This window comes from Anoplopoma fimbria, chromosome 17 (genome assembly GCF_027596085.1).
Source record: "Anoplopoma fimbria isolate UVic2021 breed Golden Eagle Sablefish chromosome 17, Afim_UVic_2022, whole genome shotgun sequence".
NCBI lineage: Eukaryota > Metazoa > Chordata > Actinopteri > Perciformes > Anoplopomatidae > Anoplopoma > Anoplopoma fimbria.
In genome coordinates this window covers 8,917,769-8,944,799 of record NC_072465.1, presented here as the reverse complement: position 1 = coordinate 8,944,799, position 27,031 = coordinate 8,917,769, and the positions used below count along the sequence as shown (strand labels likewise).

The window sequence follows — 27,031 nt, the reverse complement described above, 5'->3', positions numbered from 1 at the left end:
TTTCATGAATGTTTGAGTATACATTATGAAATGTAAATAACTTGAGATAAGATTACTTGAGTGAGTGAAGGACATGTTAAAAAAATACAGATAGTTATATTGATCATTCATTTCTTTATTATCTTCTATCTTTTTTTCTTATGTGTATTGATATATTATTTTGAAGACAACAGCGCCGGATGACGGTAAGGCGGAAACTATGTCAAACACCCGGAACCTTTGAAGTAAGCCTTCCTTGCGAAAGTCGGATTTGTTTATTGGTGACACCTTGGGAACAGCTGTCGGTTAGTGACCATCTACAGCTACCTTTCTGGCTAACTCAACGTTAATCAAATTATATTACTGTTTTCCGCCGTTTTATATTTCACGGGTAGGTTCACTATCAACGGGAATAAAACCTTTTATTGTTGGTTGGAATGTTACTCTATAAAAAGTAAACGACAGCTTTCAAGCTAACATTAGCGCTAGCTAACCGGGAAAATGGCTAACGTTATGCGAGTTTCTTAACTTAACTTAACTTAACGCTTAATCTAATTGTACGTTAGCCAAAACGTTCTGCAAGTAGCCCACAGTCAAACGAAAACACGTGTCTTGACTGAACGTGGGCAGTTAGTTATGGAACAAGATTTATGACCTGTAAAAAAACCGTTTACAGAAAGAGGTTACCGTTTACCGTTTCTGAATGCTAGCGATATGCAAAGTACGTTTTTCAAATTAAAGGCCTTGGACCCTGACTAGTATGTCGGGTTTATAATTATCTCAGTGTCATTTTGGTTTGTTTGTATTTTTACAGATAATTAAAGACTCTTTAACCTGACAATAAGTGTAAAATTGACCAAATTATCTTTTATTATTATCCTTTATTTTTTTGTGTCAATCTTAAACCCTCCAGTTTGTTTGGAGGACCGTTGCCATGGAGCCTGCCTGCCGTAAAGACAAGCCAAAGCTGAACTCTACCCCGACCAGAGGAGACAGAGCCAGGCAGAAGTCTGCACAGCAAGAGCACAAACAGCGACAGAGAGCAGAGGTGACCTTACATAGGCACTTTTTAAAGCTGGCACAGATTTTATTCTATTTTCTGTTCCAAATGTAATATATGCCAAAATACTTCTCATAATCAATCAACTGTGTCCACTGTCTTCCCGTCTTGATTAACAGATTTATGCCTTGAACAAGGTGATGACGGAGTTGGAACAGCAGCAGTTTGAGGCCTTTTGTAAACAGATGCAGTCACAGGGAGAATGATGAGACCTGCCTTTCTTTTCCATCTGGACCAGGACCTGTCACCCTGCAAAAGCACCATGTACGCACACTATGACCTTCATACAATCAGACACTTATACTTAAACGGACGTTCAATAAGACAATCGTTGCTCCTGATGGTTTACAGTCTGACCCTAACCCTGAACTCTTGAGTTGAATAATCCTGACATGAAACACTGAAGATGAAAAGTATTGTTTGAGATTTAAAAAGTGTATAGATCAAAGACATAAAGGCATGATTGTAAGATCACAATCTGATCCAGTAGTAATGTGTTTGAGGATTTGCACATAAAAAAGGTGTCGAGTTAAATACAGATTATTTTAAATTGGAGAAATGGATTTGGATCTTGGCTCATCAGCCTTCAGTAACTTTGTTTCAGCTCATAAAAGTGGTTACTTCAGATAGTCCTGAGTAACAGTAAACCTTGATACACACTTTGATATAAATAAAACGGCGTGTCTTTCTCTGTAAGAGGGAGGAGACGGAGAAAGTCGGGGTTCCTTAAAAGAAAACCTGCCAGCGAGCAGGTTAGGATCACCACGGTAACAGACCTAGAGTTTTAGTCACCTCTATCTCCAGGGTTTCACTAATCCCAATTTCTGAAACGGGGCCCGGAATATACCAGTGAGTATTGTTATATGTTATAACTGAAAGCATTGCTGGTTAAATGTGTCCAAACAGGAACAACTAGCAGAGTTGCATATTTTCTAGAGACACATCAGGTCAAGGACATTCCCTTTACTTAATTTATATAATGGTTTAACTCGGCTTGTATGCCATTTTTTTTTGGCTTCCAACTCCAAACAGCAGAACAAGAGGTTGTTTTAGGTTGTTGTCATAAATATTGCTTAATGTAGCTTTAAAGTACACAGTGCCCTTCATATGCCAGTATTAATAGTGCTAACTATGAACATTATCTTGACAGTAAAATATTTATACTGACATAAGTTTGTCATCCACTTGCACTTAAGTTATACAATTTTGATTTAATAAAAATAAAAGTGAATTTTTTTTAAAGTATGTGTTTTTATTTGACAATTTCTACATTCTTTCCATGCACTAAAGTAAAACATGTCTAATCTTAAATTCCCTTGTCACTCCTTGGCCCTGTTCTTCCAACATGGTTTAACTAATTCAGGCTTAAATGATCCTGGTAATTTACATCCAGCTAAAAAGGACGATTTGAAAAAAAGTCATCTTGAGTAACAGTGCACTCTTATTTTTAAGTAAAGGGAAGTTTAATGAGTTGAAACCATTATCAGCGTTTATATTATTGGCTGTGAGCTGATAATGTGATTGCAGGAGTAGGAGTGTTGGGAACCCTCCCAGCATGCACAAGGCAATAGATTTACGCTGCCTTTGAAATCGCATGCTAATATGCTGTTGACACAAAGTATGAGCAAAAGTGTGTGGAATTTGTGAACACAAGAAATACCCGGCTGTATGCTGGATTAGCAGGAATTTCTAAGAAGGAGATGTGAGTTTACTGCACACTGCGATGTGGACATTTAAAAGAATTAACCATCGGATAAATTAATTAGAATGTTGGCCAATGACAATAAGGTACAGTTGAGAGGAAATTCGCCGAAGCTGAAATATATAATGTACGTAGAAAAAAGATATAACTAAAATATTAAATATTTTTTAATTTGCAATTTTTCAATTTTGCATGCCATATAACTGCAATGAGTTCAATTCCAGCCTTGGGACCTTTGTTGCAAATACACCCCCAAAATACTAGAAAAAAATGTAGAGTAAGTGTAAGAGGTAATGTTGATTTACATTTGTGATAACTAATTTTCAATCCATGGCAGCTGGGATAGGAAATGTCTTGATCCAAACAGTCATGTGATGCAGAGAAGACACATTGCTTGAATTGACTTTAGTGTGAGCATTCTGCTGGTAATGGCTTACTTAGTTGTTATTTTAGTAGGCAGTATGCAGTACATACTGATTGAGTATGTACAGTAATATGCAGTACGTTATTTATATTAAATCAGTCGTAAAAATAGCTAAGTATATTTTGAGGTACTTGAACTTCACATTATTAGAAGTATTAAGTGGCATAAAATGGGAATACTTGAGTAAACTACAAGTACCTCAAAATTGTACTCAAGTACTTAGACACTTTGCACCACAACTCGCAAGAAAGTAACAGGCAACGATGTGGTTGAAGATTTATTTCATCATTTTAATTCCTATTTTAGTGTTACACCACCTCCACCCAACCAAACACAGGATTTAGTTTAACACTGGGGAAAGTCACCGTGCAGAGGTAGTAATTATCAGATCATATCTGTGTTGCAAGCAGTCATTTTAATATTTTGAAGTTAGTACAGCTGCCTTGCTTCCATTTTCTTTCTCAGTACAGTCTTCATATCAGCATTATGTTTCCACAGCATGAACAGCGTTATGCATTATAAACACAGGTGTTAGCTAGGTGCACAAGGCGAAGCTGGTCCTCTTGGAACCTGGAAACCTACACTCCACCCTGGAGTCTCTATATTACTCTAGTTCTCCACCTTCAACTACTTGGTTCCCCTCCCCTCTCTCTCTTTTTACTCTCGTTCAGACCTGGACTGTAACAGAGCTCCCGGTGACTCGGACTCCGAACCAGCCGTCCCAGTACTTGGTGTCTTGTCCTCCATGTTCAAAGGAGATGAAACGCAATCCAGGGCCGTAGTCAGTAAATGTATGGCTGACCTGGAGTTCAAACAGGGAGAGAGACAAAACCACTGTGATCTGTACAGTCTGGTGTTACTGTGGATGAGAGAACGACAGCGTCAACCATGACCTTGGTCTTTCCTAAACCTTTACGTAGGAGTCATTTTACCCCAAACCACAATGTTTCTCTGAGCTTAAAGCTGCAGTGTAGGACTTTCACATATAAATAAACGTTACATCAAAGCCCTAGCCAAACAAGTTAACAAAAAGCATATCAAGCATATCGCTGCCAGGGGAAGTTTTTCACAGTATGTCAGGAGTTGTGGTGACTGTGGCAACGGATGCACAGGAAGTGATGCGTTTTAAGTCAACTAGCCAGAGCTTAAGAGGGCAGGAAGTGGGGGGGAAAGAGACCATAAAGAGTGGAGCAGCCACTTGGAGTATAACATAAGCTATGGCTGTAAGTCCTAAGAAGAGTCCAAGAAAAGTTTCTGGAGTTGATGCGCCAGATGAGAAAGAGACTCGTCGTTCAGAGGAAGCATTAAAGTCAGAAATAGAATACGACCTTCTGCGAGGACAAACGCTAATATTACTGGTTTATCTTTCCATCATTGGAGAGCGCTGAAAGAAGAGAAGGGAGTAAGAGCTGACGAGGATGTTGTGGGACTTTGCCCTTAAGGTCACACTACACATCTGTCAAAGTGGTCACATCGTTGTACTGTTCACATTACACAACGTGCTGTCTTGTAATCTGGAGTCTTGAAGTCATCGTGGTTTTAACACACTTGACATACATGACTGACCGGAGACAGTGGGGCACATACTACAACATCGTTCTCTGGTATACAAACTACGTTTTGTCACAAAAAATGACAAAAATGTGACACGGGCGTAGCAATACTTCTTGATTTTGACGCACATTTTCACATTACAGAATGTTTCCACATGTCTCTACTATTTATTAGATCATCTATTTCCCCTATGTAGATCAGTCGCTGTGTTATGTGTTATGTTTATTCATGCACGTCCAACACCCGAGTTGTAACAACAACTTTGGTCCCCTACGTCAGGTCTCCCCTCAACCTGTGTCTTGCGTTCTCATTGGCTGTAGCTCCCTGACAGACTGCTAGATATCTGGAATGTATCTGCGATGCACTGGCAGGCCTTTGGGATCGCGTCTTTGCACACTTACACATTGTGCTTGAGCACCGAAAGTGTTTGTGTAATTACTCTCACAGCCAGAGGGGGTAAACAAAAGTCCTGGACTGCAGGTTTAACTAACGCCGCAAGCAGACCAGTCGTAGCCCTGCGTGAAAAAAAAAAGTTTATTCATTTAAATAGAGCCAGTCCCTCAGCGAAGCGGGGGTGCCAATGTAGGGTCATCTGTCAAAATGGTTAAAGGCACAAATATTTCCCCTGTTTACTTTGTGACTGTTGCAGTGAAAGATAAAATATTTGCCGCCATAGTGTGTCAGGGTGTCCTTACATGGAATCTCTGTTATTGTTGAGCACTACCTTTAGCAGCATACAGCTACTTGCTATGTAAAGATATAGTGAGGTAACGTCTATCTAAGCAGAGAATGGAGCCGCTCTGCCTCTCTTTATGCTTTTATCTGTGCTTTGTTTACATAGCCGGGCTGGCCGTGCATGTTTTTTGGTGCATGTGAGCTGGCTAGCTAAGGGCCACCGCTCTGCACTGGACCCATACGGCCGTCACAGGTGATCGTCACAGAGGCGTAGCACCCCACCCTCCTGTTCCCCCACAGGTAAACACTGGTAGCTCTGTCAGCACTGTTGCTGTAGTTTGCGCTGTTAGCACTGTTAGCTAGGAGCCCCTGGCTCAGCCTATAACATGTTGGGAGCCGTGGAGAGGCAATCCCCCTTCTCTCAATATCAAATTGAGCATCCTTTGAAATGTTTTTAGAATGGACATTACCAGTGACAGTGTGTTTTCTCATCAAACACAGAAGAGGAAACACTGAACCTCTGTGACCTTTGCCGTAGATCACCCTGCCTGTCATGTCCCTGTACTCCAGGATGAGCTCTCTGTGTACCTGTTTCCACGAGCAGTCGTCAGAGTCGGGGTCGAGAGTCACCGGCTCATTTTTGAACTCCTGTATGACCTCTTGGTTCTCATCTAGCAGACACACGGTCATTTGGTAGGTGCAGCCACAATCCGTCCTCCCGCAGTACCTGAGTAACAAGAAGTCCATTAACCAGAGGCAGTTGGTGCTCACAGAAGGTGTGTATGTGCACGTCAGACCCGCTCTGTCTCACCAGTCTTCCACTGTGACGGCCGGCTGAGCGTCCAGCTGTTCGGTGGCGTATTCCTCCGCTAACAAGTTGATCACCTGTCTCTTCAGACACAGCCTACAACACACATTTGTTATTTTTATTTTAAAAGCAGTAAGATTTTTCATGGGATTAATGAAAAAGCTGACTCCCTTTGAAATGAAAATATTTAGGATTAAATAGATGAGAAATAATTAAACGTACTGAGATATAAAATAAATAATGGATCATTTTGGGAAATTATCAAAAATGTTATACTTGACTTTTGTAATGTCTTCTTGAAAAAAAAACATTGAAAAAACAACATATGGCCTGAATGTATATAAATATTTGTATACCTTCATTAAAGTACCTGTAAGTTCCCTCTCAACATAGATGTAATTTGCTTCATGGTTTGATTTCATTTATTTTTTAATTGATGCATGGGCATTAATTCTGTAACCATAATTAAGTTTTAACATTCAAAGCAGAATTTTAAAAACTTTAAATAAACAAATATCAATCTTGCACACTATTTCTGTTGGCTAACTTTGGAGTATAATGTGAGTCTTTTCTTTTTCCTCCACTGTGTCCTTTACACATTGATTATTTTCTATTTTTCAATAGTTTATTAATCTGAGTGAAAGATATCACTCTCTTTATCAAGCTGTTTTCTTGTCGCTTCATCCCCATCGTGTGAGTGACTGCTTATTGATCCATACTATCATAATTTGAATCTCAGATGCATAATAATAATTTTGAAGATTGGGGAAATGTATCCCACATTAGGACCTTCATTTTCACCCCTTTCTTCCTTCCATTCCATTTGAAACAATTCAAAAGTGTTTCCAATATTTTTATACTAATTTGAAGTATTAGATATAAGAAAAAAAAATGATTATAATAAGAACAACTATGGTAATATATTACTTCCTACTGTATTTTTACGGTCTAATAATGATAATATAAGGGATTCAAATTCTTTGGGATTAAAGTTCTAACTTAATTATATTTTCTAGATTCCATTTCAATTTATACCTATCTTTTAAGGCAGGTTGTACTTGGGAGAATTAAAAATGTAGCTAATAAACATGTACAATAGCCAACAGAAGGCGCGCAGATACAAAGTTTTGCTTTGTTGAGCAGCACATTCTACTTCTAGTATTCAAAAATAGTCACATGACTATACATACAGTAATAAACACTCACTCAAAGGAAGTAGCGAAGTATGCGGTCATTCCGTCCAAGCAGAAGTCGAAGCCGCAGTCTCCCGGCATGTCCTCCACCTTCCACTGACTCCCGCCATTCTCCGTCAGCTCCCAGAATTCCAGCTGCTCTGGGAGGGAAATGCACAGTCTCATGCTGCTAATACAGTAGTAGTACTGTGTTGTGTTTCAGTTCAGTTTGAACAGCATCAAAAGTGGCTCAGGAGTGTTAAAGTTGATCTATGACCTTGATAATGTACTTTTACCATGGTACTTTTAAGCTCCATTTATTGGCTTATAATAAGCCCAGCTTCCGCTCTGTGTGCAGCTCACAGTTTGTTTTGTACAGGAAAGAGCAATCGATCAAAACAATTAACAGTGATATTTTTATCTGCGATGTAGCCTGTTTTTGTGCAGACTCATGTGCTCAGATTAGCAGATGGATGTTTGGCCGCTTTGAAATATATTTATCTGCTAAGAAGAAAAAATAGTGGCAGACCCCGCCCTCTACAGCCACTGACCCCTCCAGATCTTCACCAAAACCCTGTTTGGAACTGTGTGTCTTCTACTGCAGGGAGACGGTATCAGATGCTCCCCATAGAAAACCTCTCTATCTGGGGGGTCATCATCAGTGAGTAGTCATCATTTAAGTCTTTATTCATGAAAAATACTATCACTTCAGATAAACAAATCATAAATCTCGCCTTGGGAGTTTGGAATGGGTACATTTTTGCCACTTTTGACCTTTGGAAGTAAAATCTCCCACTACAACTGCAGTTCTCACCAACGGTCAACTACTAGTGGGTTTTTGTCCGGCCTCAGTAATGAGCACATGGTGGCTTGGGGAAACCACGATGAGGTGAAGAAGACACCACACTAGGAAACCTGGATTTAGGAACCATGTCATCGGACTTTCACCCCGTTTCTTGCCTATTTCATACTTAGCACAGCTTAGGGACCCAACAGTCGTGTTGGCCCCAGAGTAGATGAACCCCTGTGTAACATAGATGCAGATCCTCTATGAAGAAAATGACCTCTTACCTTCCCCACTGGGATTCTTCAGCAGGTTTTTGCCCATGATTACAGCTTAAACGGAGAATGCAGAGCCTGCAGAAACAAGAAACAGCAACTTAGATCAATAAATTGTCTCTGCTGCACTTTATATCGGGCTGTCTGGATCCCATCCATCCTCTCTAATCAGGCACTGGTTTCATCACCTGCTGCGACAGTGGTGTTGTTTTCACCTTGTGAGTCTGTTTGTGTGTCATAAAAATTTGCAAGGTGATTATATTTCTGTTAGCGGACAGATTTGGTCATTGCATATAGCAACGCAAAAACAGCACAACCGTGCAAGATGCAGTAAAAAACACTTTGCAGGCGTGTAGTTGTGATCAAAATGATGGCCAAGTTTGAAGATAGCAGCGGTCCGAGCGAGAGCGCCAGAAGTGGGGGAGGGGCCTATGGCACCCCTACTTTACGCCCCTGGCTCGATTCTGTGTCGCAGCTGGTGTGATCCCATTGCATGATGACCCCTATCTCCAAACTGTATCGGCCTCTCCTCCAGGAAGATGCTACCACAACATAATTATGCCTGAAAACACTCGTACTCATGCAAGCCACATCTGACAATAAAGGCAAAACCCTTTAGACTGACTGACATTTTTGTGTTTTTTAGTTAATTTAAAAATAAACCCTTGTGGACACTAATATGCAGGTACTGACCAACACATTTGGGTCCAGCAGGATTGAAAAGGTCCCCATGTGGAAGGTGGACCCAGAGCCCCCACACCACAACACTAATACCCTGTCTGCTGACTCACAGCACAACAGATGAACATGCTGAATAGGAGGTATCACAGTGGATCAACCTCTCATTAGAAATCAGGAAAACAACTCGGGAATGAACGTTGCCGGGGGAACCAGTGGTCCGAGGGCCTGCAATGAGGCCGTTTTGAGGGGGTTCTCAGTTAGACCGAAATACAGTTTACTTCAAATTATTCAACATAGGAAATGCAAAGAAATAACTATAATCATTTTTCTTTAAACATTTTTTAAACACTATTTCCTCGTGTTTAGTGTACATACCAGATCAGAAACCCCAAAAATATTCCTGCATTTTTTTAACTTTCATACATTTTTTGCCTATATGCCAAACTTTTGTGTACTTTGTGATATTTAAATAAGTCCCAACACAAATAATGTGTCCATGGAGATCTTTATCTGAGTCTCAGAGAACAGATAAGAATCCAGACTACCTTTTTGTGCTTCAAAAACTACTTAGATGCGTGTTCGTCCTGCGTTTCAAGGCTCTGCACACAAACAGCTGAGTCATCCGCCCCTGCAAACTCAAAGTCATAGGAATAAAAGGTGCAGTGCATGCACGTTAATGTCATGCTCTGCTGTAAATGACACACTCTGCTCCATCTAAATATACAAGAGAGCAAACATGTTACTCACAGCCGGAGGAAAGGCGAGTGCAGTCTTCTGTTACGTCCGTCTCTTTCTCTGACACTTGAGCTCCTCTGCAGGATAGCGCCCTCGTGACAGTGTAGCTTTTATACCCAGGGAGCACACACACACACACACACAAACACACACACACACATGCAGTCAGGAAGGGAGGGAGGCAGAGGAGGAGGAGGGACACGAAACACCCGATCTGCAAGTTGGGGAAAGCATCAATCCAGCAGAACTCAGCAGAACAACACATGCACACACTCAGCACAAATGTCAGTGAGAGCAAAACACATCAACACCAACAGTGGAAGGAAACATGCTCTTCTTTAAAGATCCGAGTTTATGTTGCACAAGTTAACAGAGATGTACTATGTAATGAATCATATACAGGGGTGCAAACTCATCAGGGGGATGAAAAAGGTGACAAGGAACCCCCTAGGGGGTTCGGATCCTTCGGATAATGGTTGATGTGATTTGCGAGGCGTCTGTCAGCCAACTGTCCAACATTAGCACGTTGGCCTACGTTAAGACAGCCTAACGTTCTTGCAGCGTACCAACGTCACACGTTACCGTCAATGCTATCTTAAAAAGGCCGCTCGAAACCAACGGTTTTTGAAAATGCCTTCACCCGAAAGACATGTCTTGTAATACACCTGTCTATTACGTCACCTGTAATACACCTGTCTATTACGTCACCTGTAATACACCTGTCTATTACGGCATCGAGGCAGCTACCTTCCATTTCGAACAGACCCGAGGACCCCCCCCCCAAAAAAAATGTTTTATTGCAGATCTACACGAATCACACAAATTACCTATTTTGGATCAAAAACGGCAAATTTCGCCGAAAGGTGACGAGTTTGCACCTATGATATAGTAAGTCAAAAAAAATTTGTCAAGTCTTTAAAAAGTCATAGTAAAGTATGTTAAAAATGATTTATTTAATTCTTCAATTTGAAAAATCTAACAGATATATGGTTGTTCCAAGTTTAACTAACTACAGCAGACACACACACATTGATGCACTGGCAATAATAGGCTACTTACTTACATACTTTTACTAAAGTTAAAATCTGAGGACTTAGAATATTTTTAGTGTGGTATTACTCCTTTTAGGGATCTGAGTATGTGTCTCCTGTAATATACGCTTTATGTACACGTTAGTAATAAGTCATGAAAACCGAGATTAGCCGAGTTTTGTGTCTCTCTGGTTTAGTTTTTGGAGTTTTGAGAAAATTAGACAAAGATTGGTGTAAACGTGTGTAAACAATTGTGAAACACTGTGACATATTGACAATATTTTGATGGCACTTAAAGGTATCTGAAGACATGCTATGTGTACTGTAGTAACATATATCACCTGCAGAGAGAGGAAATGTAGTTGTAGAGTATTGCAGTTTTTTGGGATTTCCAACTATGGAGAACTGATAAACACAGTTATATATAAATGCAAAAAAACAGTATCTGTCACCTCAAAACCTGAGATAAGAAAAAATCTGGGATGTTCGTTCCAGACAACAATGATATTTTAACTGCTTTTTAATGTAAAAAGGTGATTAAAATATCAAGTCGGAAAGAAAGCTGGATCTACATATTTTTGAGAATAGAAAAATCTGTGGTCACCTTTCATCTCTAAAAATGTTCCCAAGTATCACATAGATAACATTATGGGTGGGTATACAAAATTATGCTTTTATTCTGGGCCACAACAGCAATGGGTCAGAATGCAATGAACACATTACATACATCACAACATACACAAAATACCTCCCAATATGGGAGAGGAATAGTTCAAGTTAAGCGTTGCAGTTTCATCAGGATTGTCCTGCAGACAGTACAGTACAACATTCAACAACCAACGGGAGAAACACTGTGCCATAAATAAAGAGTGGTGTATAAATCATACAAAGGCTTATTGAACGCTGGGATTGCAAACATGGCTTGAACGCACCTTTTAGGAATGGAGAAATACTGCAGCATTAGTGCCTTTTGTTGGAGGTGCATTTACTGTATTTTCCTGTGCCGATATGGGCTATGAAGTTCTAATCCTTTCCGGGTCAACACGACACAAGGAGTATATTCCAACGAAGCATTTTTCCACAGAGATGAGATCCTTAAGGGGAACATCCTCTTTGCCTTCATGTCCGAAACAGCACGACCCTTGTGGCCTTTCCTGCTTCGCCATTTAAGTGCAGGTCCAGTGATGCAGCAGCCGTAGCTGTCCGTTCACAAATGGGTTGTCTGCTTTTTTCATTAGCAAGTTTCCTTATTTGTTTGGGGGAAAAAGGAGGATGATTCCAATTCTTTGGAGCAGCTGTAAGGGAGGCTCCGTCTCAGATCTAGGCTTCAGAGGACGCCTGGGGTTTGAGCTGGGCCTTCTCCATGGTGGTGCCGTACGGATCTGACCTTTTAAAGAAGCCCATCTGGAGGGAAACATGGAGAGAGGAAGATCAGATATGACTCAATCTGACACAAAGGAGAGGGCTTTCTGCAGAAATGACTATTCCCAATCTCTTGCACAGGTTTTACACTCTCATTTACATAACAAATTGTTCAGTTTACTGTTTTGCGAAAAAAAATCTTAATAGAAAAACATAATTTATCACAAAATTGTTAAATATGTGCATCATCCCAAATCCCATGGACAGAGTATGAGACAATTTGAAAGATTTCCCACTCATGCTGGAGCAAGACACGGGGAACAAGGCCAGTTTGACACCTGCAGTCGTGCGTTTCTTTCTATATGCGGTTTGCATGTCTCTGTGGTGGTTTTGTGTCTTTTTAAGATAAGATAAGATCAAATAATCCTTTATTTGTCCCACAGCGGGGACATTTGCAGGATTACAGCAGCAGAGTGTATAGTGCAAACAAACAAATAAGAGACATAATAACACCACATTTGTGGTGATTTTGCATGTCTCTGTTGTGGTTTTGTGTCTTTTTACTTTTAAACAAGAAACAATGCTCTGTAGACCTGTGTCATTTAGTCACTGTGCTAACAGGAACCAAACCCCTTTAAACTGTACCTGAGGTGTCCTGATATTAAATATAAAGAAATGTCAGCCAGTCAGATATTTATCGGCGGGTTACCTTGTATAGCAGATATATGAGCAGGGCGAGTAATAACAACCCAGCCAGAATAGCCAGGATGATGATCCACACTGGAACGGGGAACGGAATGTCCGGCTTGTTCCACATCACAGCCGTCACCACCTGAACCACAGGAAACCACAGCGGTCGGATGAGCTTCTGAAGATTTCACTGACAGTTACATTTAAAAAACATCTGAGGAAATTACCTTTTTGGATCCTGTTGGCTTGAATTTTGGAGGAATAGAATAAGGCATCCTGTTCACCTTGAACTGGACAGAACACTCCAGAACATACTGCTTATAGGCCCTCTGTGGACAAGGAAACAAAACTTTGAATTAAGGCTGGACTAACAGGCTTTAAGGCTGCCAGTATCTTAAAGGGACAGTTCACTACAAAATTAAAAATTAAATACTTTTCCTCTAACATGTGTTGCTATTCATCAATCTAGATTGTTTTGGTGTGAGCTGCCTAATTTTTGAGAAATCGGTTCTCAAAATGATATCAAACAGCATCAAACCTAAAACATCCTGTATAAGGCCCTATACCGTTAACTACATATTGTGCTGTTTGCTGCTATTATAACTGCTTAAATATCCGCTACTATTAATAGGGTAGTAAATACTGTATATAATTAGCATGTAGAATGGAGTTAGGACACACATCTGTAATTGTAGTTTAATGACCTGGCCAACAGAGGGCACTATACGAACACAGATCGGTCTGGGTTTGTCTCTTGACTAGAGTTTCCTGTACTAACAGATTACATGTGACCGAATGTTCAGAGCTGCGCTGTGGAGCAGTGTGTCCCGTCGTCTCACCTCCATGAAGGTCTCAGCCCACAGTCTGGAGCGTAGAGTCAGGATAACGTTGGCCCCTCTCTCCAGCAGCCCAACCTCACACTGCAGCAGCCTGCACTCCACTGAGGAGCACGTCTGTGTAGGGACAAAGCCACCGTCAAACACACATAGCACACAGCTAATGTAGCACCCAGTTCTATTTATTTTCATTACTGATTGGTTTGGCTGATATGGGCCTCAAAGTCTCAAACCAAAATAATCTGCTGCAGCTTCTGCAGAAATCATAAAATATCAAGGTACATTTTAGTATGGGAATAATAGGCAATCACTTCACAACATCTATCTGAATTATGAGAGGTCTACTTCAACATTAAATTAGTACATTTGCTGACATTTTAAACGTGCAACTTTTATTTGTAGTGCACAGTGTTTTATTCTTGCAGTTTTGCTACTTTGTGGATCTGAGTACTACCAAAAAAAGTGGTTAACACTTCCCCCACAATGCCACGGGCCATGTAACGTTGCTAACTAATCATGTCCCTCTCATCTTCTCCTACTGGAGATACTTTTCCCTTGAGTTCGTCATCAGTGTCATCATAGTTTTTACTCGCTGACAATAGTAAGGGTGGCCTATGTTTGTTCACTTTATTTTAGGACTAAAGCAAGGTAATAAATGTCTCCGGCTGTGAGTAACATGTTTGCTCTCTTGTGTATTTAGACGGAGCAGAGTGTGTAATTTACAGCAGACAGTAAACGCCACAGATTACTGAGCATGAAAGATTTTAACATGATTTCCTGCAGTCTAAAAGGTGTGCACTGATATGTATCTCTGGCCATTTTTAGGTAGGTAAACAGTTTCAAAAGCGATTTCCGTGGAGCATGGATGCTTGGAAGCATCTCAAAGATGGTTCATTTGAATTCCATAAAAGATTAGCGGTCAAACATTACAGTCAGTGACGCAAGCCGTACAAAAAGGAACCCAGTGAATCACAAACCTAATTAACTTCATCTCACAAACGATCACAACAAGCAGCAGATGTTGACCAGAGCTCAATATGTCTATCTCCATTTCCTCTGTTGAAAGAACTAATCTCATTATAATCCCAGTTCAGCGGGCCGGTTCTACCTCTTCCTACAATCTGACTGGACTATTTTGGTCTAAATAGACTAGATGAATGTGCAGAGCCCACCCAGGACTGAAAAAAGGTTGCATAACACCTCAGTTAAGAGCCACACACTAATGAAAACACACTTCCATGTGGGACTCAAAACCTAACACAAGAGCCATTGACTAAATTTAAAGAGCCTCTGTTGTGGTTTTGTTTGGAGAGAACAGCGTCACCATGATTCCCTCCGCATGCTGAGTCGAGGAGGCAAGAGAAGGAGGAAAACAAACACCTCCTGGGTGTCTTCATGGAGTCAACTCGTCTATCTTGATGAGGAACAACTGTTCTCAGGAAGTTAGAGAAGAAAAGGTAAATCCACCCAAAATGGGTTATTTTGTCAGTTTACATTTCTTAATAAAGTTCTGACATGGCAAACATTTAATCAAATTACACATCCGCTGTTTCTGCTGTCGACATCTGCCCAGTTATATATTTATATTGTCTTTGTCTCCAGACAGCACGAAACATGAAACATGGCCAATACTACATAAAAAGACATAAAAAGAACCATTAAAACTAGCCCAAATTAAACAAATGAATGAAGTCTTCTCTCCATTTCCCCTCATGGTTAGATGTGCAAGGCAACTTGTTTTGTTTCCGGATGATTCTACTTCTTCTACTTTGCGTAAAATGTGCTTGACAATTGAAAAGAGGCTGCTGTTCCCTTAGCTAGGCTAACAGCTTCACATTGCTCCCAGTCTTTGTGCCAAGCTAGGCTAAAAAAAAACCCATTTCTGGACGCACAAATATGAAACTGATATAAATCTTGTAAAATGATAGGCATGTAACCAAGGGTGGTTAGACTCAAGGTTTTGAACGTAGGGAAGAAGTCCGCAGATTTTACAAACCAAAGTCTGTTTACAGGACTAGGACTACCCACTGAAATTGAAAAGAGTTGTATGAGGCCTTGTGAAGTCTGATAAATTGCCTTGAGTAATGTCACTTGAGTCAGAATCTATTGAGACTGAATCTGAAGGTGTGGAGTTCAAAAGAAGTGAGGCTACCCAACCTCTGTAGCCCACTTCCTCATCTCTGCTTAAGGCTACCTTTGCTGCTTCTAGCATAACACACCCGAATCTCCTACTGAAATGTTGAATGTGTGGTTCAATTGTTATCCTTTTTTTAAACTGTCCATCACAAGTGTGACAATGTTAAAAGATTGCAATGCTTAATCAATAAAGCACTCCTTCAATGTAGTCAATAGGAATATATATTGTACACGTGTGTGCACCTGTAAATTAACCGTGTCCATGGATACACACGGACCAGTATTACAGCAGCTTGGCATAAAAACACATTTCCTTTCATTTTTACAACTGGTTATCTATTTCTTTTCCATGTTGTCTCACCAGGTTTCCTTGTTCAGACAGAAGATCTCTGTACACCTCCCTCCTCTGGATGTGGTGCTCAGTGCTGGATTTCATCTCTGCTGCTGGAGGCTGGAGCTGCGTACATAAACGCATCGACAGAGTCATTAGCAAACATACAGATGTTCAAGGCCAAAAATAGGTCAAGGGTAATGGTTTCACCATGGCAACCAAGCTGTGTTTTTCCTGTGTCCTCACCTTGAGTTTCAGTGCATTGAAGGTGTGTTTGGAGGAGCAGCTGAGCGGCCCCTCAGTGATCACCTCCACAGGGTAGAGCAGCTGGTGGCCGTGAGCCCTCAGAGGACACCTCACCTCTAAAGTGGTCTGGCTGACCACACTGGGACCGTTATTCACCAACTGAAACAGAGAGGTTAGGTTTGGACTTTTGCTATGATTTCTGTTTTTGAAAACACCTGATGAATAGACACAAAGGGCTTTTAGGGTTGAAATTGATCTTTACGAAGGACGACTGCATTACACATCCTGATGCAGGTTTTATAAAGATAGATACATTTACTTGCAATATAATGGATCTGTGTTTGCCTTGAGGACTCTACAAAAGTTATTGGGGTGAGGATATTTTATTATTATAATTAATTATTATTATTGGGACCCTCCTCTTGACTTGGCAACATCACACCACTATCCCAAAACAATATATTTATTATGGAGCCCCAAAATATCAAATAATACATGAATAAATAGGTGATTATAAAATAAATTGTCATTGGCAAAAAATCGTAAAATATATAGATAAACCAATAATTTGTAAAATAATTTAAATAACTAAAACCCATATCATAATGTCATTATATATACTGTTTTATTTTCTTAAGTGAATACATTTTATATACTTATTACACTTTATTATCTAATTTAAATATTATTATTTCATGTTACTTTAACATTTCATAATTTCCCTTGTCATTTTCTTATGCCACTTTTCATGACTGCTTTCATGACTGCTAATCACATGCCTTTTACGATACTCAAGATAAAAATCAGTAGTCACTTATAAGTATGTATTGTGTTTCTCAGTATGGACATTTTGGTCCAACCTACTACTCATTGGTGAGGAAAATAAAGCCATGTTAAAGAGACAGGTGTGTTTACCTCTACATGTGGCATAAGACATGACATTTTTTTATGTAACTATTTGATCTCTTTTCTCATGATGATAAATCTCACAAGGAAAGCCAAAATAAAATCTAAATATAAGGTACAAATAAAAGTAAATAAAAGACCCTGTACTGTAACATTCATAATAATTATTATTAACATGCAGTCCTTTAATAAACACTCAACATAAATGTTTAAATTTAAAACTTATAGCAGATATGTAAGAGCAGTTAGAACTGTGTCGGCCTACCTCATAGACCTGCTGAAGCTCAGGCCCGATGTCCCGCTCCTCCCTCAGACTCTGACTCACACTCCAGTTGGGAGGGGGGAAAATGAACTTGTCTGGGCGAGAGACACTGCAATAGAAAAACATCTTTTGTTTTTGTTTTTGGCAGTTAACTTGGCACGACCCACAATGATAAGAACGATTATAAAGTGGTAATGCAATGATGTAGTGGAGGAGTTGCCAATGAAGCCTCACCCTTGCAGAATGACATCAGCCATGGCAGCCACCTCCAGCTCCAACAGCACCACCTCACTCTCTGAGTTGTTTACATTTTTACTACGACAGAAAGAAAAAGTTGTTTCAGAAGCAAAGTTTATTAATTACCTGGCGTTTCCAAAATACAATTTTGTCAAGATATGATGAACTCTAGAATCATTTTTTACTGAAATAACAAATATTGATTACTACAGTATATAAAATATAAATCTAATACTTACAAAATGTTAAAAAAGGAAAAAAAAGACGGGTTTTAGGACTTAAAAATGTTGTAGCTGCTTGTAGCACTAGTGTAATCATTTCCTAAAAGTGTAACAAATTTGCACTTATTGGGCATAAAACCCAAATGTAAAACTTGACAAATAATGTAATAATTGGGTAGATGGGTAATATCCTTTTATACTGATAATTTAAAACCTTTTAGGTGGGTTATTTTTTTTCAAAACTGATGATGTAATAATTTGGAAGGATACTGCAATCGTGTAAAAAAAAAAAGGTATGCTTTTTTTCTCAGAAAAGTGTGAAAGTATATCATTATGTATAATGATGTCTGTGTCATGCTACTGAAAACCGTAACATTTGACCCTGACTTGTAAACAATGTATGTAAACAAATGTCAAGTCTTGCATTTTTGTCGAATTTGAAATTGACATCAGACGGATGAAACCTAAAATCCAAAATGAAACTAAATCAAACATACACCTGCATAACATTTTGTTTGACTTTCAGATACCACACATGAACCTGTCTCACTGTACAGTGCCGGACTGTCTGAAAAGTGACCTACCTTCGTATTTGGAGCTCAAACTGTACAGTTCTGTGAGTGTCCTTCAGTCTGGGCACAGTGAACCGGAGGCCGGCCCATAACTAGGAAATGACCCACAGGAAATGTACACAATTAATTTCAAGGAACGTGAGAAATTAACAATGTAAATACTGAAGAGAGATGTCTTGAATTTAATTTAGTTCTGTCATTTGTTTTTTGTTCTTTTACCACATACTCAATACTTTTCTACACTCCCCTTGGAGCTTTCAAGAGATCTAAAAATGGCCTCCTCCCCCGTATTAACTTACTGTCCAGCTGATTCTATTGGTGGTGATGAAAAGTTGACACGCCGTTTAAATAATCAAACTGACGCTGGACTCTTATTCTGGTCTGAGATATTCCCCTGCTTTTGGATACAGGGGATATTCCATCGCCATCAAAGTTTGATTTATGTTTTGTATGTTTTATCAAGTCAATTCAAAAACATCTTGAGTTTTTGTTTCAATTACCTCATGCTGGAACAATCTGACTTGACTTAATTGTGCCGAGACACAAAAACTGAAAAAGGCCAAAGACAACATGTGGGCTTTGTTGGCTCTTACACTGGTACCAGACTTCATGGGGTTTCCCAGATCACACAGGAGATAGCGGGTCTGGTTTTCTGCCTCATAGCTGCACGTCAGCTGAGCCAAGCTCTGGAGAGGACACAAAAACAGCAAATACTGTCAACTCTGACAAAAGGATTACTGGAGAACTAAACACAAAACCCTAAAATAGTGTGCCTTTTGTTTTTTAAAGAAGACATCTCAGCTTTTCTAACAAGGATTGTGATTTTTATGCATCCTGTTTTTGTTTTTACATATACAGTTAATTTTTCTGCTAGGACACAGGTGGGAATGTACACAATCTGTGTTTGCGCTGTTTTCAACATTGCGCTGTTTTCAACATTGCGCTGTTTTCAACATTGGGCTGTTTTCAACATTGCGCTGTTTTCAAGTGCTACTTTGTTGGACAACAAAATTCAAATGATGAGCAAACATGCTGTGCATTGTTTACGAAGCCAGAGATGCGTTATTTCTGCTTACGTTGGAGAATATAATGCTAGTAATAAAGAAATAACACTTATTACCGCTATAGTCAGAGTCTAAAGTTACATTGACAGTTGTCTGGCTCACCACATTGTTGCGTGCTATGCCGCTGTAGTCGGCCTCTGGGGGAAGCACCACGTAGAGCTCGGCCTCGTACGCCCCTCCCTCTCCCTCGTTCCTGGCATTGAATGTCAGGCTCAAGGAGTTTTCATCACCCAGGTAAACTTCTGCTCTGTCACTGGAGAGGAGAAGCACAAGCACAACCACAACAAGGTTGTTAACAAAAAAAAGTAAAAGAAGTATGCCCTGTTAAGGACGTCCAGGCATACAAGTTTGCCAATTGCAGTAACATCTGCACAATGAATGTTATAATAAGAATAATAAAAAAGGATGTATTGCAGTGTGCCAGTCAACACAACCGCATACCTAAATGACAGAACAGGTCGTTTGCCAACAACTCCCTAAATTACATATATGACTGTTCTATCCAATGGTTGTGGCAGTTTTCAAACTTGGAGAATTGACAACAGTCATTTAGTTTTTCAAATTCTTCTTCAAAAAGAGATGCTAAATGCTCTGTAGAGCTGAGGAAAACCGCATACTTAGGTGACACATAGTGATTGAATTCATTGCTTGTATAATCAAGGTATATCAATCAGTGTATATAATGGCCCTTTAATGGTTTTCACTATTGCTCATGAACTTCCTTCATTATTTGATCAGTTACATGAGAATTATTATTTTTTATCCCTCATTGCAGCAAAAATTAAGGAGTCACAAATTTTTGCTTGCGCAATTTGGTTATAGCTGCAATTCTATGCTATTCTAACGTTTAAAGCCTTTATGAGTATAATTGTATGTGTTATAACATCTTACAAATAATTCTGATGGCAAGGTTTTGTTTTTTGCAGGGCGCAAAGGACGTTTGCACACTGTTATGCTCCAATCAGATAGTTCCTAACACACTTGCGAAAGTAAAATCACTAAAATAAAATAAAACTTTACAATGATGATTCAAGGTTTCAGTCAAAGCCCTAGGAATGGCAACGTTGGTCTGTCGGTCCACCGCTTTGGTCCAGATAGAAACATCTCAACATCTATTAGACAGCTTACCATGAAATTCTGAACAGACATTCGCGGTCCTCAGAGGACCATCTGCCATCAGCGGGTGAAGCTTTTGACTTATTCTGTGAATTATTGCAACATCTTCCAGATGGTTTGTACAGATATTCACGGTTATAAATCCCTTGTGATCCTCAACTTTTCCTTGAGAGCAACCACAAGGCTGGTGTCTCAACAACTGTAAGATGTATTGTCATGAAATTTGATACACATATCCACATCCCTCGTAGCTGGAGTTGTAATAACTTAAGCGATCCCTGAACTTGTCATCAATGCCACCATAAGGTTCAAATTCAGCCAATACATGACAATCAAATACCTGCAAAACTAACAACATTCCCATCAGGTCTCAGTTTGACTTTTTTCTTTATTGCTAATTAGAAAATGTAGGTTGGCAAACATGATAAACTAAGGAGTTGAACATGGTTAATACAACTGCTAACCCTCAGAATGATAGCATTGTCACTGCAAGCATGTAAGCATCATGAAATTAGCATTTAGCTCAAAGCAACAGCATTCAGTACAGCCTTACAGCATGGCTGTAAACTCATGTTTTTTTAAAGTAGTATTTTTCAAAAGTATCTATTTCACAAAGGCCATTTTTACCTGCTGCAATCAACATGAATGAACCTTGCAGCCTCCATTTACAGCCTCTGTTAGCTAGTTGAGTTTCGTTAGTGCTACCTCTGTGCTCATTTGAAGTGACTCGGTGTAGGGCATGACCAAAATGCCAGAGAGGCAATTGTAAAACTTAATGAAAAGCAGGGACGTGAAGTCTTTCCAGACAATGCATCTCTGTTTCAGATGCTCCCCGAAGGCCATTTTCTCCTTACGTATCTGTCCGTGGCTGACCCGGGGAAATGACCCAAATCTGATCACTGTGATTTGTCTCAGGAAACCCCCCCCCCCCCCCGCGCGCCTTACCCCGCCGCGTTCACAGTGACGCCCCTGTGTGCAAACACGCTTTCAGTGAGAGTGATAAATCCTCTCGACACTCTCCATACTCCAGCCCTCCCCCAGCCGCTGCGCTTTGTGGTGGTGAATTCATGTTTCTATTGAGCAGAAAGGAGTCTGGTTGAGGGTCAGAATCAGGGTTCCTCTTTCATTCCCTGTTTCCTCCTCCTCCTCCTCCTCCTCCTCCTCCTCTCCCCCTCCACCCGTCTGGACGCAGTGACCTCTCGCTAGGTAAGACAACCACCAGATGATTTTAATTATACCCGGGCAAGTTAGTGAATGCAAAGGAAGCAACGCTGCAACCCTAACACCAACACTCAGCAGATGCTGAGGACAGACAGAAATCTGCAGGGTATGGTTGAGATGTTAACAACACAGAGTTTCATTCTCTGGGAAAATATAACAGTGGATCATGAGTCTCATAAAAGCGTAATTGAAGCCAGGGGTCACAACTCAAAACACCAGTGAAAGGGTCGTGAATGTTAAACATCCCCACCGTTTGCGAATTCCTTGAGAAAAACACTGCATATCAGTGTGTCAGCAAAGGGAAATTCTGTTTAGTGATAATGCTGAATCATACAAGGGTTGGTCCCATGGCAACAAATGCCGATCTTTGAATTTTCATGGGAGACTTTTCGCTCTGATTGTATTTCTACTGCTGAGAGAAATCACATGGCCACCTAATGCAAAACACTCCTCGTAACAGAGCTGGCTGGGAGGAGAGAGTTTGTGTGTGATCGCTTTGTGAATGGACGGAGACACTGCCAAAAATTTGGCTGGCTTCCATCCACAAACGCAGATACATGGTCAATCATAACACGAGTGAACCCGAACACAAGAGAACATTTGTGTCTTAAATGTTGTCACAGAATCCTGTTTATTCGTTTGATCATTATTCCCATGCTCTTTCTCTTTGATTGTCTTTCACAAAACTCACTGTCTCTCCCTGCATAAGACACACAACCAAAGTAACAATACTTATGCATCATTGATTATCACTAGTTTACTCAACGGATAACTAACTCTCAGTTTAAAGGTACTGTGTGGTGTTTTAGTGTAAGAAAAGACGTGTTTTGTGTTTTTTTCCAATCAAATCGCAATATAAGCATTTACTTCCTCATAAAACTTTTGAAAAGCTGACTTTATATTCTTAAGCCTGAATATATTTACTGTGCAGGCCATAATGATCAGTGGGATAACAGAACCATGCTAATGCCCATACCCAGATGTTTTTAACTGTGTACATTGTGCAATATCATTCAATTATGAGACTTTTAAACCATGGATAACTGGGATGACCTGGTAGCCTAATGGGCTAGTTCAGAACTGCAACATCTATGATTAGATTCTGGTCAGGGGATCATGGCATGGGCTTAGTATTTAGTAGGGACCATAGGGACATGTCCCAACCAACAACCAGCAACTACTGAATAGTCCCTAGCAATAATTTTGATCAAAACAGCTGATCTAATACAGTCACAAATTAGCAATACAATTATGACGGAATATTAAGGCCACTAAAAATAATCTGAGATTTAGAGAATTCATTCATTATATTAGAATATGACGAGAATGACAGCTCTGTGTCACTGTCTCTGTTCCCACTTCTAGTCTCCAAACTCCAGATGTTTTTTTACTGAACGGCTTGGGTAAGCAGCTGTTACCTGCACTGTCGGAGCAGACCATCTGACGTGGTGATATTACCATTTGGACAATGAGCCACAAAATAGTGAGATTTATACCTGATCTGAAGTGTTTCAGCAGACTATAGATTAGGTCGATTTTTTCTTGAAATAATATGACTTTATTCTCATAAAATTACGCTAATATGTGGGATATGTTTGGAATGTGAAGTTTTGAACATGAGCAGAAATCTTGCTTTATATAAATAAAACCATTACAACCATAAATTGGTACATAAAAATTCAGTGTTCGACGCTCAAAATGTTTTGTATGTGCTCCCCCCACATTGTTGAAATGATACCTTCACCCTTGGATCTTTGTCATACCTCTGTTTCTCCCTGCCATTATGCATCCACCAGCAGAGACAATGAGGGAAAACAACACAGTTTATCATTATGTCATTAATTACAGCGGCCCCATTCAGGCGCCCCATTCAATGTAATGTGACACACAGTTGGAAAACTTCTACGGATCGTCTTGAAACTCTCCCAGTTGTCACTAAGCTTAGAACACTATTACACGTGGCACTAACTGCACGAGAAAGCTAAAGATGAATGTGTTAAGAGAACTGAAAACCCAATCTGCAGCTTGAATCAATTCAGTTTTAAATTCTGGATGAATTTTGGATGATTTCCGCAAATGTGGCGCCATGTTTTGTTCTCGACTGCACGCACAAAGTGTTTTGAATTTGCAACAGATGGAGGTAGAGACCAAAACAGAGCTACAAGAGAGAGCACATTGGAATTACATGCATTTGGTGCCGTGGAAAATGACTGCTAACGAATGCTTGTTGCTCTGTGTCTGCTGACTGTGTTAACAGGTCACTGTTTGCTAACACATTAGCCACATCAGCTTAATTTCAACTTCATAGCTTATGCTACTTCCCTCAAGTGGTCAAATAACTAAATCCATACTGCTTTGAGCATTATGGCCTGTGCTGTGGCATTTTTCTTTGTATGGTTCGAGTAAGTGCTGTTTACTTTGTCTATTCAGCCAAGTCTGTAGCTTCTGCTCATGCTAACTATGCACTTCGTCTTGTGTCCATTCCACACTAACCAGAAACATAAAATGCATCAATTCAAGTGCAGCAGAGTAAAGACCCACCAGTTGGTGTTTCTCATGGCAACTTTGTCACGTTTAGGAAAAAAAAGAAACTGTGGCAGATTAGCAAAGCACGACTGGAGGGTTTAAGTTGTGTTTGTTGAATCAGGTAAAGTAATAGAGGGGTGATTTCCTCTCACCCGTAAACAGCCAGCTTGAGGTCAGGGACGCAGATGTTGTCCTCTCCGCAATCGAGCTGAATCTGGGCCTGAGGAAGGGAGAAGGACAGAGATAAATGGAGGGAAGGGGAGGGGAGCAAGAGATGGTTATGATGGGTGAAAAAGAGAGAGGGGTATCAAGGGAATGGGGTCCAAAGGTATGGAGAGAGAAAAGCTCTCAAGGAAGTGGATGTTTACAGAAGACAGCACACTGCTCATGATTTAATGAAAGGATGAGAGAGGATATACAGTATACATCTCCTCCATATATGCACAAAACTGTAACAATATTTGCAACAACCAGATGCGAAGAACGTGTGTGAACGCAGCATGCTTGCGTGATGAAAGTAATGTGTGCTTTACATGTGGGAAACGAAGAAAGGAAAGAAGAGAAAACATGGTGAAGGTTTTTAGGAGAATGAAAGGATGATGTCTTCCACCCAAATAAGGGTTGCATTTTGCGGGAAAGCCTCGATCACAAGGAGTGAAAACCTCACATTCAAAAGAGAGTGGGGCTTAAGTTGCTCTTTAGTCTTTTGTGACAGATGACTTGGTAAAAACCACAGTAAAAGATTAATGTAATTTAATTTGGACCCATTGTTTTTTTTTTTCCAGTGCGTCCCTTCAGATCTTTGCTTTTCTCCTTTTCTGTGTCTCCACCATTCCTTCCAAGTAGCTTCACAGTGTCATTGTTGCCATACCCTCATCTCTCCAACATATGGGAAAGATTAGATTCCCTAAGAATGCTACAGAGAAAAAGGAATCAGCCTGGGAATGGTTAACAGTGTCTCAGTGGAGATTCCTCATTCAATTCCTCCGGTTTTACATCCACTCAGGACTCAGGAGGCTATCTATCGCTCTTTTAACACCAAACAGACAGGATCACACGCGCTCTGTGATAGACTTAAGATCAAGTGATGACTACCGACTTATCTTCCCTCCCCTCTGACCACTTTTCATCTCTTTTTCACTTTCATCTCTTCATCTTCCCATATGTTTGATCCATGTGATCCATGTTTCTCCTCCAGCTTTAAAGCAATACACCCTGTGGTTGGCCTGTTGGTCAACTTCAAGATGTGAAAACACAGGACTCAAAGTCAGACCCAGAAGACAACTGACTATGGGGTCAAAAATCTGAATTATGTTTTGTTGTTATAGTCAAATATTTCCAATAACTTGCTTGGGAATGGTTTAATCAGAAGTACCTGCAAAAATACATTTTTAAGAATAGGTGTCATTATTTGAATGAAGCTCCAGTACCGTATTTTGTGAAATAATGTGTCTAATGATATACGTTTTATAAGAATATGTGTCAATTTTGTACATTCATGGAGAGAAATCCAAGGACTTCTGGGAAATGAGTTATATATTTCCTAGAAGTCATAATTTCATAGTACTGGAAAAACCTTCAAACCTAATGGGCGTGCAATTTGAGTCCTATGCAGAAAGGCGGACTCTGCCAGCATTAATAAAACCTACCATGTAGAGAGAGCTAATTAGGGAACGTAAATATATTAAATAGCTATTAGTGAAAAAACATTTATAGTCTGAATAATGGGGGTTTAATATCACGAAAATCTCAAATGTAAGTGTGGTCAGAATTGTGGCTCACTGAATTGTGAACACACCCAGCAATGATTTAAAAGTGCTCAATACTTCATTAAGAGCATGTCTTTTTCCTCCACACAGCTATCACCATGGTGCCGGCTGAGCCGGTGGCTAGCAGCTGACGGTGCTAACGGTGGCAACAGTGCTGACAGAGCTGACAGTCTTTACAATCGGGGAAAGCTGCTTCAGCGACGATGTCATCAGCTAGCCAGTAGGGGAACAACAGAGAGTTTTGCTTGCACTTAAAGGGACGCGAGGCCGGCCCGGGTATGTAAACAAAGCACAGAGAAGCTCAGATTACAACACACAGAGGGAGAGCAACTTCATTCTATGCAAAGGTTGACATAACTCCATTATATATTTACATGGCAAAAGGTTGTTTGCTGTTATATTAATGCTCCGAATCAGGTATATAGAACAGTTAACACTGCACTACCATGCATTGTTAAATCACTGCCACAATATATTTAAAAAATAATAGTTTGATAGGAGCAAAACCATGCATGCATACGATGGGAGAGACAGAGACATTAAAAATGTATGCTATGTTTTCAATATGGAGCCTAGTGTCACTCTACACAATGTAAACTGAAGTGTAAGCATGAAGCATCGGGGCCTGCTGTCTACTAGGAACATCACTTAAGCTA

At 40.1% G+C, this 27,031-nt stretch overlaps 3 protein-coding genes across 5 annotated transcripts in view; 1 reads left to right on the top strand and 2 right to left on the bottom strand.

Moving 5' to 3' along the window:
* Positions 1–207: 207 nt before the first annotated feature.
* On the top strand, positions 208–2,277 carry svbp (small vasohibin binding protein). Of its 2 annotated transcripts, none has more exons than XM_054617398.1 (3): positions 208–284; positions 893–1,027; positions 1,159–2,277. In XM_054617398.1, exons 2-3 carry the CDS (start codon positions 914–916, stop codon positions 1,243–1,245), a joined length of 201 nt encoding a protein of 66 aa, XP_054473373.1. In that variant the 5' UTR covers positions 208–284; positions 893–913; the 3' UTR covers positions 1,246–2,277. The 2 variants fall into 2 exon arrangements, with proteins under 2 accessions (XP_054473373.1, XP_054473371.1); XM_054617396.1 differs by having other exon boundaries at positions 251–370.
* Positions 2,278–3,432: 1,155 nt separating this feature from the next.
* On the bottom strand, positions 3,433–9,945 carry fbxo2 (F-box protein 2). Of its 2 annotated transcripts, XM_054617426.1 has the most exons (7): positions 9,862–9,942; positions 9,660–9,742; positions 8,446–8,511; positions 7,409–7,535; positions 6,206–6,298; positions 5,983–6,121; positions 3,440–3,967 (listed from the first exon to the last, which is right to left on the bottom strand). In XM_054617426.1, the coding sequence occupies exons 3-7, from the start codon at positions 8,480–8,482 to the stop codon at positions 3,833–3,835; spliced, it is 531 nt and encodes a 176-aa protein (XP_054473401.1). In that variant the 5' UTR covers positions 8,483–8,511; positions 9,660–9,742; positions 9,862–9,942; the 3' UTR covers positions 3,440–3,832. The 2 variants fall into 2 exon arrangements, with proteins under 2 accessions (XP_054473402.1, XP_054473401.1); XM_054617427.1 differs by lacking the exon at positions 9,660–9,742 and having other exon boundaries at positions 3,433–3,967; positions 9,862–9,945.
* Positions 9,946–11,537: 1,592 nt separating this feature from the next.
* LOC129105437 (integrin alpha-5-like) overlaps positions 11,538–27,031 on the bottom strand; it is a 42,535-nt gene continuing 27,041 nt past the window's right edge. Inside the window, exons 19-30 of the mRNA XM_054616459.1 lie at positions 24,759–24,826; positions 19,846–19,996; positions 19,273–19,365; positions 18,692–18,771; positions 17,884–17,964; positions 17,653–17,758; positions 16,482–16,640; positions 16,266–16,361; positions 13,772–13,885; positions 13,160–13,261; positions 12,952–13,074; positions 11,538–12,284 (exon numbers count right to left, since the gene is read on the bottom strand). Of these exons, the coding sequence (XP_054472434.1) occupies positions 12,201–12,284; positions 12,952–13,074; positions 13,160–13,261; positions 13,772–13,885; positions 16,266–16,361; positions 16,482–16,640; positions 17,653–17,758; positions 17,884–17,964; positions 18,692–18,771; positions 19,273–19,365; positions 19,846–19,996; positions 24,759–24,826 (1,257 nt within the window). The 3' untranslated portion in view covers positions 11,538–12,200. The remainder of the gene's footprint in view (positions 12,285–12,951; positions 13,075–13,159; positions 13,262–13,771; positions 13,886–16,265; positions 16,362–16,481; positions 16,641–17,652; positions 17,759–17,883; positions 17,965–18,691; positions 18,772–19,272; positions 19,366–19,845; positions 19,997–24,758; positions 24,827–27,031) is intronic.

Coding starts and splice junctions, on each gene's coding strand:
- svbp (XM_054617398.1), top strand. CDS start 914: ATGGAGCCTGCCTGCCGTAAAGACAAGCCAAAGCTGAACTCTACCCCG. Junction 1,028..1,158: donor AACAGCGACAGAGAGCAGAG/GTGACCTTACAT, acceptor CTTGATTAACAG/ATTTATGCCTTGAACAAGGT.
- fbxo2 (XM_054617427.1), bottom strand. CDS start 8,482: ATGGGCAAAAACCTGCTGAAGAATCCCAGTGGGGAAG. Junction 7,536..8,445: donor GAAGAATCCCAGTGGGGAAG/GTAAGAGGTCAT, acceptor TTTCCCTCCCAG/AGCAGCTGGAATTCTGGGAG. Junction 6,122..6,205: donor GCCGTCACAGTGGAAGACTG/GTGAGACAGAGC, acceptor CTTGTTACTCAG/GTACTGCGGGAGGACGGATT.